The 12,012-nt window shown below is 47.9% G+C and overlaps 2 protein-coding genes across 18 annotated transcripts in view; one reads left to right on the top strand and one right to left on the bottom strand.

The window, feature by feature from the left end:
- Positions 1–3,034, bottom strand: part of TDP1 (tyrosyl-DNA phosphodiesterase 1) — a 71,915-nt gene extending 68,881 nt beyond the window's left edge. For 2 of the 5 annotated variants that reach the window (XM_070469784.1, XM_070469783.1), the window contains exons 1-2: positions 2,835–3,034; positions 365–438 (exon numbers count right to left, since the gene is read on the bottom strand). In XM_070469784.1, the coding sequence (XP_070325885.1) occupies positions 365–432 (68 nt within the window). In that variant the 5' untranslated portion in view covers positions 433–438; positions 2,835–3,034. Of the gene's footprint in view, positions 1–364; positions 439–2,678; positions 2,784–2,834 lie in introns of those variants that run through there. The other 3 variants (XM_070469782.1, XM_020900225.2, XM_020900226.2) reach the window with 3 other exon arrangements.
- Positions 3,035–4,511: 1,477 nt separating this feature from the next.
- The window catches only part of EFCAB11 (EF-hand calcium binding domain 11), a 163,857-nt gene continuing 156,356 nt past the window's right edge, over positions 4,512–12,012 (top strand). For all 13 annotated transcript variants that reach the window (XR_011488415.1, XR_011488416.1, XM_020900233.2 and 10 more), the window contains exons 1-3: positions 4,512–4,674; positions 5,209–5,304; positions 9,621–9,666. Coding sequence is in view for 11 of the 13 variants with exons in the window: in XM_020900233.2 (XP_020755892.2) it covers positions 4,600–4,674; positions 5,209–5,304; positions 9,621–9,666 (217 nt within the window). In the remaining 2 variants the exon portion in view is untranslated. The remainder of the gene's footprint in view (positions 4,675–5,208; positions 5,305–9,620; positions 9,667–12,012) is intronic.

The following is a 12,012-nucleotide window of genomic DNA, read 5'->3' as shown; positions in this document are numbered from 1 at the left end:
AAGAACACGGCTGGCAATGCAGGAGACATAAGAGACAAAAAAAAGTGGGATTCGATCCCTGGGTCGGGAAGATCCCCTGGAGGAGGGCAGGGCAACCCACTGCAGTATTCTCCCCTGGAGAATTCCACGGACAGAGGAGACTGGCAGGCTACAGTCCATAGAGTCGCACAGACACTGGCAAACTCATTCTCTTGCTCTCAAATTCCGTGTCCTGAGCTATTAGGACACACATATAGCACACCTGACCTTAGCAGATGCTGAGCTGTTTTCGCTAACATCAGCTGCTGTGTGAGTGTTCAGGGCACATGAGCAGAATCTGCCATGAGAACCTGGCAAATAAAGTGACAGCAGAAACCCCGCTCACCTTCTGGTCTTTCCACCTGGATCTTGATAAATGCCTGGGTGGTGTCTGGCACAGAACAGGTCTAACATCACTCTCTGGGTAAGGGATGGCAGTAGAATCAGAATTACAATCCACGTGCGCTGATTCTAAGATCTGATATTTACCATTTGGGTCATCAAAGTACAGTGTTTACCAAAGTGGAGATGACTGGGACCTGACATTAACATCTCATTATGAAACTACCTCTCTTTTCCATTCCTATCCAATCCCTCAGCTTAATCAAGGAGAAGGCTGTTTGGAGAAATGCCTTTAATCCTGCTTTTGAACAAACAATGGGCTTTGGGTTCTTTTGCAGGCACCAGTAACACTTTGGTTTAATGTGAGCAGGAGGTATCTAATGGCTCCATGACATTTACAGTAACTAAAGTTTACTTCTTAAAGACAGTTTTTATGTAAAAGTGGGTTCAAATAAAAACATTAAGCAAATAGAGGTATAGCTGTTGCTGCTAAGTCGCCTCAGTTGTGGCCAACTCTGTGCGACCCCATAGATGGCAGCCCACCAGGCTCCCCCGTCCCTGGGATTCTCCAGGCAAGAACACTGGAGTGGGTTGCCATTGCCTTATCCAAGACCATAGCTGTTGAGAGTAAGACAAAACTGGGGAAGTAACCAACGACTGATGCTGAAGCTGAAACTCCAATACTTTGGCCACCTCATGCGAAGAGCTGACTCACTGGAAAAGACCCTGATGCTAGGAGGGATTGGGGGCAGGAGAAGGGGACGACAGAGGATGAGATGGCTGGATGGCATCACCGACTCGATGGACATGCGTCTGAGTGGACTCCGGGAGTTGGTGATGGACAGGGAGGCCTGGCGTGCTGCGATTCATGGGGTCACAAAGCGTGGGACACGACTGAGGGACTGAACTGAACTGAACCAACCACATTAATGAAATTCGGCAAACACCGCATTAAGCTACTATGCCAAGGAGGGTAGAAATCTAAAGAAACTCTACCACCAAATGCCAACTCATAACATCAGTGTCTATTCGATACTAAAAAAAAATTTGTGAATGCGAATGTATACTCCTCTTAAAGCTGCTAGCTCCTGCTCTCCCCCTACCATCCCAGTCCCAGCTGAGCTATTTGTTTTACACTTCCAGCTGCTTCTCATAGAGCTTGCAAACCATCAGGAGGGCATGGGAATCAATTTCAACTGAGGCCAGGTGCGGCCAGTAGTGGGCAAATATGGACTCCAATATAAAATCCAGTCATTACTAGGTGGTAAATATGCACTTGGGCTGGTTACATAACTGCGCAGCCTCAATTTTCTCCTCTGAAAATGGGTATCAGATCTACCTCCGAGTTTGCTTGTCCAGAAAATGTTTATTGAGCAGTTACTATGTGCCAAGCTCTGGGAATAAGAAATTAAGAGCATAGAAACAGCTTCCGCCTTAGGAAAGGTTATACTTGAGGGAGAAAGAAACAGACAGGAACAAAAAGAGCCAAGAAGACCAAGATATCTTTACAAATATTCATTATACTTCATAGGTATGAGAAAGTAACACAGATGCCTTTACCTTATAATATCCTGAATTTAACATTTAACTGAGCGCCGAAAGAAGAAAAGGAAATAGCCAAATAAAGTGGAGGTGGGAAAGAAAAGTATTCCAAGTGAAAGAACCCAACCTGCAAAGGCCAGGCCAGAAGGCTGCAGTAACTCCAGAAAACAGACCCGGACCTGGGTAAGGGAGACAGGGAGATGTCCAAGGTGAAGGCGGAGGGCAGGAATAAGGAGTTAAGTTACAGATTCTGGATTTTACTATAAGAGCAGTAAGGCTACACTGAAGGGGAGTACCTTGCCCGATTTACTTTTAAAATATTCGGCTCCACCCGCCTCCAAAAAAAAAAAAAAAAATATTCGGCTCTCTACACCTCTGTTTCAACATCCTCTGGCAGGAGCAGGGGACGACAGAGGATGAGATGGTTGGACGGTATCACTGACTCAATGGACCTGATTTGAGCAAACTCGGGGAGTTGGTGATGGACAGAGGAGACTGGCTGCTGCTGTCCTTGGGGTCGCAAAGAGATGGACACGCCCGAGAGACTGAACAACAACAGCTCTGTCCGGAGAATGGTTTGGAAGGGGACAGAAGTGGAAGGAGACGGCTCCTGCGGGGGCCCTGGGGGCTGGAGAAGGCGGAGGGGAGGCAGCGAAGGGCGCGGAGGCGGAGGTACACGGAAAAAGAAAGAACAGCCGCTAACTTTCCTCTGCGTTTGCCTCTGGCCGGGCACAGCTCCGCCGTGCGCCCCCTCACCTCACGCTCGCAAGTCTCACCTCTGGAAGCAGCACGACAGCTCCCTCTGGCCGGGAACAGCACAGAGTGAGCGCCCGCCCGCCCACCGAGAGGCCAGAGTAAGAACCCACGGAGGAGAGCTCCCGGCGGACTCCGGTCCCCTCAGAAGAGGCCGCCGAGGCCCAGGAGGACCCTACCTGGGCGCTCCGCTGCCCTCCGGACCCGCCTCCAAGCCCGCTGGCCCGTGAGGACGCGCCGGACCCGGGCTTCCCGCGCACCGGGCCGGGATGAGAGGAGGCGCAGCGCTCCCGCCGCGGCCTCCACAGGTTTAGTGCCCAAAGTCCACGAGCGCGCGTCCGCCCGGGACCCCGCTCCGTCCTCCGAGCTCGCGCATGCGCGCGATTCAAACCCGCCCGCCCGGCGCGCCGCGTGGCCCCGCCCCTGCCCCTTCCGGGACGCGCGCGTGCCGCTGGGTCCTAAAGCCCGCCGGGTGACCCGGGGACCGCCGCGGACCCCTCCAGGAAGGGGCGACGAGGAGTCCCGTCCGCCTTTACCTGTCCTCTCGCCGCCTGGCCCCGGCCGACAAAAGCAGGAGAGAGGAGGGAAAGTTTCCCTCTTTCCTCGTAGCTGATCAGCAAAACACATCCTCTTCAGGAGATTAGGGGGAATCTCCTAATTTCAGGCTCCCGGAGCTCGAGGCAGGAGGGTTTCTTTTCAAAGGGAGAGGATCAGCTGAGGGGTTAGAGGAAGCTGAAGCCTGAGACCAGTGTTCCGGCTTCTCCTGGGGCACAGACTGTAAACCCTGTTGTAAGACGAAAGGCTAAATGAGCTCCCTCAGACTCAACCTCGAATATTGGTTTCTTTGTTAAAGCAGGTGTGTGTGTTGCCTTATTAATCTTCCTGATTTGCCAGGAGAGGGGTCTGAGAAAAACTCTTGCAAAATGGAACCCTCGCCCTATCCCTTGCATTTAGTAAGGAATTTGCCATGGAGTTTGAACTCAGTGCTCTTGATGCCGGTCTTGGAATTTCCACCCCTCCCAGAAAGCTGGATGAAATAACTTGATGGAAACGTTCTAAGAGCTCACTGGTTTATTGAACGTCTGATTTGTACCAGGCACAGGGCTTAGTGCTAGGCTCCTTTTATGCTTTGTTCACACTCTTTTTGTGTATCTTATGATGCCTAGCATAGTGTCATTGATCGAAATTATCAAAAGTAAACGCTGCAAGGTGTGGGAACAGGAAATGAAAAGAATCACGCAGGACACAGTGAAACAGCGCCTGGGCGAGCACGTGTCTCAGCTGTAGGGAGAAACTAGAGGGGCGGAGCCAGGGCTGGGGGGCAGGCCTGAGGGCCTCTCTGCTGTAGGCTGTTCCAGTTCAGTTCAGTTCAGTTCAGTCGCTCAGTCGTATCCGACTCTTTCTGAACCCATGGACTGCAGCACTCCAGGCCTCCCTGTCCATCACCAACTCCCGGAGTCCACCCAAACCCATGTCCATTGAGTCGGTGATACCATCCAGCCATCTCATCCTCTGTCGTCCCCTTCTCCTCCTGCCCTCAATCTTTCCCAACATCAGGATCTTTTCAAATGAGTCAGCTCTTCGCATCAGGTTGCCAAAGTTTCAGCTTCAACATCAGTCCTTCCAATGAACACCCATGACTTCTCTTTTAGGCTGTTCCAAGAGTTAATAAAACTAGGGGGCGGAGCCAGGACTGGGGGCGGGCCTGAGGGCCTCTTTGCCATAGGCTGTTCCAAGGAAACGTTGCTAAACAAAGCCTCTGGCCAATAGAGCTGCGGGATCAACGCCGGTGGCTCGCAGGTCGTCCAATGAGAGGAGACTTTGGAGGTGCCCTGCGAAGCTCAGCTTCCGGGACTGCGCCGAGCGGGGCTGGCGGTCCCGGCCCGGGGGATTTGGCGCAGACCTTGCGGGTTCTGCTGTTTGGACTTGCGCGCGGCTGTCGCGATGTTTTACTCCCAGGCCGGCGCCCGGCCACGAACGTGGGAAGCCAGTCCCTCAGAGCACAAGAAGTGGGTGGAAGTAGGTGTCCGGAGGGCTGGGTCTCGGACTTCGGCTTGACCCGGGGCGCTTACGCCATCCCCTCGCCCGGGTCTCCTTCAGCCCCGAGGTGTGATGGCTAATGACCCAGCCTGGGGCTTCCAAGCTTCTGGATCCCCGTCTAGTGTTCTGCCTACTTCCAACCTCCTTCTGCTCTCTGCGACAGAGTCTCTTTATAATAAGCTGTAACCTGCACCTGTCCTCCCGCCTTTCAAAGCCGTCCCCGTTGCCTCACCTTCCTCATTCTAGCATTGAATTTTGGGTAGAATTTATCCCGATGGTTTAAAAGAATTAACCTACCGATAAATCATTTGCACTTTTTTGGAGGGGGTAGTAAATTTTAGCACATCATTAAGGTGTTTTGAGAATTAAAATTAGGATAATGAAACTCACTTCTCAGCCCAGCTTTTCAGCTAAGTTTTAAATTTGAGAGGTGTAAACTTAATATGTTAGTAATAAAAATAGTAGAACAAATGGTTTCTGTTTTATTAACTGAAGATACTTAATGTTCTTTAGGTATTTAAAGCATGCGATGAAGATAACAAAGGCTATCTAAGCAGAGAGGACTTTAAAGTTGCTGTTGTAATGCTGTTTGGTTACAAGCCATCCAAGGTAGAACTTTCTTTTGTATTTGGGGACAGGGCAGAGAATACAGTAGTGGTGGTGGTTTAATCACTAAGTCATGTCCGACTCATGCAACCCCATGGATGTAGCCTGCCAGGCTTCTCTGTCCATGACATTCTCCAGGCAAGAATACTGGAATGGGTTGCCATTCCCTTCTCCAGGGGATCTTCCCGACCCAGAGATTGAACCAGGGTCTCCTGCATTGCAGGCAGATTCTTTGCCAACTCATCTATGAGGGAAGCCCAATACAGTAGTGGATGGATTCTAAGTAAAGTAGAAGGGCTAGCTAAAATAAAGCTAGAGGGCTAGCTTAGGATGTTTATAAAACAAACCGTTGCCTTTTGAGCAATTTTAGGGATGTGTCCAGTGCTGAATTTTACTTTCTTCTTAAGAACCCAAATAAGGGGTGAATTAGAATCTATCAAGACTAAATTAGCACAAGGCTGCTAATAATTATGTTAAATGTGAGATACTAGCATAGTTTCAAGACAGAAGCCTGGGAGGGGGATGTTGGTAGCAGGAGGAATTCACAGAGGAAGGGACGTGCAGGATTTTTTTTTTTTCCTTAAACTAAAAAAAAAAAAAAAAAAATTTGCCCCATTTAAATTATGAGAAAAATGCATTTATATAGTCAAAAATGTAAAACAGACCAGAAAAATATGAAGTTGGATGTAAATCTTTTCCCTCCCTATTCCTCAGGAGTTACCATTATTAACCATTCTTGAGTATCATCCCAAATTTCTTATGCATGACAAACTTGCCTGGCATTCTATTGAAAGCGTAGGTAGGTGCATAGTGCGCCTATTTTATTTGAACTTGCTTTTTTTGACTTGACAGTAGAAGAACATAAAAGCACACACACTACATTTTTTTTAAAAAGTAGCTGCCTAGTCTCTTTAGCTAGTTTTCTTGTTTTGGTCATTTCAGTTGTTTCCATTATTTTTCATTCCTGCTAATATTGCTACAGTGAGCATTCTTTTATAACTATATCTCTGTTTGTGAATGCATCTCTGTGGAATTAATTCCTAGAAGTACAAGTGCTAGGTACACTTGAAATTTTATTGGGCATTGCTTCTCCAGAAAAGGTTGCACTAGTTAAGGAGAGCTGAGCTGGTCTCCAGTGAGCCCCCTGCTTCCGTAGGACAGGTTTCCTGGGGCTCCCTATCCTGCCTGGTCCCCTTGTCTGTCACATCCATTCTAGTCCCAGGTCCCTCTTGTTAAGCTGCTGAACAAATCAAAGGCGAGGTCTTGGCCAGGTGTAAGAGACTCAGTGGCAGGCATCAACCCGAGGGAGCACTAGGGGCTGTCTCTGGAATGCTCTCGCTCCTGCCCTCCTTAGACCAAGGGACTCGGCGGCCGCTTGGGCTCAGCTCTGCCTTATGATTGAGCTCTACTTGTCTCCGATTACAAACCCCGAGAAGCCAGGGATCACATAGCATCTGCTTCTCCATCATGCTTAAGTGTATCACACCTTCACTGTTACTGTGTTCTGTTGATATAACTGTGTCCCATGAACAGCTCAGGTAGGTTCTGAGTGGTTCAACTGCCAGGGGGCTGCTTAGTTACTGAGAGGTTGATTGTGGAGCTCAGAGACGTCTTCAGGGCTAGTCAGGCTACCTCCCGGAGGCTGCAGCTCTCCTGTTAACCTGCGGTCATTTTAGCTGGAATTCCAGAGCAGGTCAGCTGCGTGGACCCAGCCTGCAAAGCACTGCGTTTAACCCAGGTTCAGCTGGAAAGACACCTCGTCTCATTCTGCCTTTATTACTTTTGGATCTACTCACTCGGTTTCAATTTTAGGGCATAAGTGAAGAATTTAATGACATGTACCGTGATAGGGTAACATACATACTACACACCATCAAATTCAATGGGTTTTTACTTTCGGTTGAGGTTTTGGAGTTTACTTTTTAATCAAATGCTTGTTGACTACAGACTGCTAAACAGTAAAATACTGATATAACAAATCACCAATACACTTAAGAATCATTTGTAACCATCATGAACATTTATTAAGTGACAATATATTCCCTCTGAAATCTAACAGGTTTTTACTCTTACATTAGGTTGAGGTTTAGGGTTTTGTTTTTAAATATTGCTTTTGAGCAAATGAAATAACTCCTGAATGCAGGTCCTGAAGCTGTAAGTCACTTTTATATAATAAATCACTCTGCACTCATGAAAATGTTTACAGAATGAAATTTATTGTATTCTCATGTAGTAAGAGGAGCACTTCCAAGTTGCTAGAAATACAAAGATGAATAAAACACAGACGCTACTTTGAAGCAGGGCTTCCCAGGGGGCATCAGTGGTAAAGAATTCACCTGCCAGTCCTGGAGACACAGGAGACGTGGGTTCGATCCCTGGGTCAGGAAGATCCCTTGGAATAGGAAATGGCAACCCACTCCAGCATTCTTGCCTGGAAAGTTCCATGGACAGAGGAGCCTGCCAGGCTGCCGTCCACAGGGCCACGAAGAGGCAGACACAGCTGAGTGACTGAGCACACACACGTTGAAGCAGCTAGTTTAGATAGGCTTATGAAACTCTGATAAATCCTGAGGCCAAGAGATTGAGAACAGGAAGAGAAGACGGCAAGGAGTTCTGGTGGTAACTACAGTAGGAGGTTGGGCCTTGTTTAGACCAGCGGAGAAAGACTCCACTGATAGGAAGTGTCTGGGAGTGCCCCGTGGTGGTGGAAGAAGCTACGTCCCAGAGCGATGCAGGACTGAAAGGATGAGAAAAGAGGGAAGTTCAGAAGGAGGAGGTTTGGGGGAAGGGCAATGAGTTCAGAGAGTGGTGCATTAATTCCGAGGAGATGCAGGCACCCTAAGTGTACTCACTGTTTTGTTTTGTTTTTTTTACACTTTTATTTTGTATTGGGATACAGCTGATCAACGATGTTCAGACAGTTTCAGATGAACAGCGGAGGGACTCGGCCACATGTATATGTGTATCCATTCTCCCCCAAAGCCCCCTCCCATCCAGCTGCCACCTGACATTGAGCAGAGTTCCCGTGCTCTACGGCAGGTCCTTGTTGATTATCCATGTTAAATACAGCCTTATGCACTCACTTTTTAAGTCCCATGCTGGATGATGAGGCGATGATGGTGCTAACGATCCGCTCTCAGGTTGTGCTGCCTGCCTCAGGTGTAGGAATCTGAATCGGGTGGAGAGGGGAGGGCGGAGATAGGTTTGGGATTCCTCACAGGTGTGCGAGTGGGTGGCACTGACCAGGAAGGGTGTGCAGAGCGTGAAGGGTGGCATCCCGAGGGGAGAGCCTGGGGGCGTCTGCACATTTAAAGGTCGGCGGGGACCCCAAGAGGAAGCCGCGCTGGGAGCTAGTCATCTGGAAGGGTCAGGAAGAACCAGCAGAGTGCAGGGCATGGAATCCAAGGTGGAGAAGTTATGTCACATGTTGCCAAGATCCTAATTCCAAGATGTTTGTAAAGGTCTTGCAGCAATGTGGGAAAATTCTGGTGTCTTAATACTTAGTGAAGGCAGGTCCCCAAACTTAGTACACAGTGTGTTCGTGAATATGTTTAAAAATGCGTGGGTAGGAAAGGAGGAGTTTGGATGGATGAGGGACTGGGATGGATGCACACACACTTCAGTATAAAGTAGATAGCTAATGAGAGCTGACTGCCGCACACGGGACTCTGCTGGGTGCTCTGCGCCGACCTGAATGGGAGGGAAATCCGAAAAAGAAGGGGTGTGTGGGTACGTGTGACTGGTTCCCTGGGCTGTAGAAACTCACACAGCATTTGGAAACAGCTGTACTTCAATTAAAAAAAAAACCCCACCGGAAAAAGAAAGGTATACTAGGCAGAAATGTTGACAGTGGTTTTCACTGGCTGGCCGTTTTTTCATTGTTTCTCTTCATAATGTAAAAATGTTTTTCATGTTTTCTACATTGTTACTATTACAGTCAGGAAGAAAATATTTTAAGTGAAGCCAAAGAACCCATCATAACGATTGCTTGTATTTGTGTAAGACAGAAAGGTTACCTTATGGGGTATGCTGTGTATAGGACAGCCTAGTTGACTTTATGATTTAACTGTTTTGATCAATGGATTAAAGTTCAGGGGGCCATTGGGGTCTGTAGCAGATTAGCTTCTGGTGTCTTACTGACAGAACAGTGAAATGACTATGATAGCTGTCCTGCGATAGTACTTGTCTGCTGGATTCAACAAAGATGGTTTCTCATAATCTGCATTCCTTTCCTGTATCCCAGGAATTAAGAACTTGTACTGTGAGAACATTTGATGAAATTGTATATTCTATTATTTTCTTTTCTTTTTCTTTTCTAGATAGAAGCTGATTCTGTGATGTCGTCAGTAGATCCAAACACTTCTGGTAATGTGAAAGTTAATTTTTACTACCTACCTTATTTAGACACTCATGAAACTAAAATGAAGAACAAATATAGAAACTCTAAAGTGTTACGTTAAAGCAGATCTTTGCTTTGTTTCCCATTACCCCCCAAACAAGAAGAGATTTGGTTCTTTTAGTTTTGATGAATCAATGTATTCGTAAGTATGTTTATTATGGGAGAATTTTCAACCATTGAACAGCCTAAAGACAAAACGTTGCTTCTAATTTCAACATCCCACGGATGATCTGGGTTTTCTGAGCAGCTGAGTGAACAGAAGCGGTACTTACTGAAATGGAAAGACTAGGGGAGAAGATTGAAGGTCTGGAAACAGCAAGAGTTCAGTTTTGAGTCTGAAAGGTTTTGCCCGAGGACATCTAGGCAGTTGGGCTGTGTGAGTTTAGAATTCGGGGCAGAGCTCTAGGCTGCAGAGGTGTTTGGGAGTCGGCAGCGTGCAGGTGGTTTTAAAGCCGGGAATGAATGAGACCCCTGAGGGAGAGAGTGGACTGAGAGCCATGGGAGTGATGACCACTGGAAGTCAGATGGGGGATGAAGAGATGCAGAGGAGACTTAGGAGGGGCAGAGGGCCCAGAGGAAAATCAAGTGTTTGATCAAAAACCAACGGAAGTGGATATTTCAAGGAGCAGGTGTGGCCAGCACGTTGGAAGGTCACGTAGCAGAAGAACTGAAGAGGACCCCTGGAGCTGGCACCCGGGGGCGCTGGTGATGTCAGCAAGAGCAGCGTCAGCGCGTGGTGGGGACAGAGGCCAGGCTGCAGGGGTTTGAAGACAAATAGAGAGTGAGAAAGCGACCGTGTGTGTAGGTCAGTCTTCCAGTAGGTCCAGCAGCTGTGGATCAAGAGCCCTTTGCTTTGCGCCGTTTGCCTTTGTTTGGAACATGAAGCTGTTTCTCAGCTCAGCCGGGTGCCTGAGTGAAGAGGGAAAAGGCAGAGGAGAAAGATGACCCTGTTGTTTGAGGAGGCAGGGGCCACAGTACACGGAATTGGCTCTTCAACAATTACTTTTGGGGGCAAATAATTTAAGGCTTATGAAAAGTTGCACGATAAAATTAGTGCAGAGAATAGCTGTGTGCCCTTTTGCCAGATTCCCTTACCGTTCGTACTTTACCCCATCTCGCCGCTCATCCGCACTTTCTGCCTCTTCTCATGGAGCTTGCCTCACCTCAGCACACTTGTCGGGAGGTCACACCGACGCCTGTCTTCAGCGTCCGTGTAGTGGAGTCCGGCGGGACATGGAGACTGAACGACAACCGGCTAGATTCCCGTGCTGTCCCTTGCTCTAATTATGTTCTTCAGAGCATCTTCCCTCATCTCGGACAGGAGTTAGTTCTTGGTATCATGTCTCTTTAGCCTCTTTTAAGCCAGGACATTTTTGTAGACTTTTCTTTTTTGGTTTGCCTTCTTACAACATTGGTTTTTTTGAGGAAATAGCCCACTCCTCATTGTTTTATTTTGTTTTTTAGGAATAGCCCTCCGCTTGTGTTTGCCTGGCATTCGTCTGTCATTCGGTTGAGTTGTTGCTTTCTCAGACAGAATCCTGTTCAGGTGACCTGTCCTTCTCAGGGCACCACGTCTTGAGACATCAGATGTCTGTCTGCCTGTCTCTTGTAGCTGATGTTAATTTCATCACTGGTCAAGGTGTTGTCCAGTTTCTCCATTGTATTATTTCTCTTTATATTTTCTTCCCTTGCCACTCATCAACAGCCAGTGGAGAGACATGTTTGATGTTGCAAATGTTGTGCTTCTCATCAACATCTCCCCCAGGATTTGTTACCCATTTATGATTCTTGTCTGATCCAGTTTTTGCCATATGGTTGTAAAGTAATGATTTTCTAATCTCAGGACTTCTTTCAGTTAGCCCCTGGCATTTTTACTATAAGCAAGAGACTTCCCGCCTTCTTGATTGATCAGTCTAGCTCTTTTATCACTATGGACTCATGAATTTGTATGTTTTCAATGATTTATAATTCATTCCTATACTTAATTGGGCTTCCCAGCTGGCGCTAGTGGTAAAGAATCTGCCGCCAAGGCAGGGGATGCAAGAGAGGCAGGTTTGGGCCCTGGGTCAGGAAGGGCCCTGGAGGGGGAGATGGCAGCCCACTGCAGGATTCCTGCCCGGAGAATGCCGTGCACAGAGGAGCCTGGCAGGCTGCAGTCCGCGGCGTCGCAGAGAGTCGGACACGACGGAGCGACTCGCACTTCCATTTTCACTTTGGCATCACATATTGAACACGACTTTGTGAACAGTATTGCCTCTAGGAGAAGGTGTTTTTGCCTTTTTTTTTTTTTTTTTGCCTTTTTGCAGCATTGA

This window comes from Odocoileus virginianus, chromosome 6 (assembly GCF_023699985.2).
Source record: "Odocoileus virginianus isolate 20LAN1187 ecotype Illinois chromosome 6, Ovbor_1.2, whole genome shotgun sequence".
NCBI lineage: Eukaryota > Metazoa > Chordata > Mammalia > Artiodactyla > Cervidae > Odocoileus > Odocoileus virginianus.
This window is presented reverse-complemented; position numbering and strand designations above follow the sequence as displayed.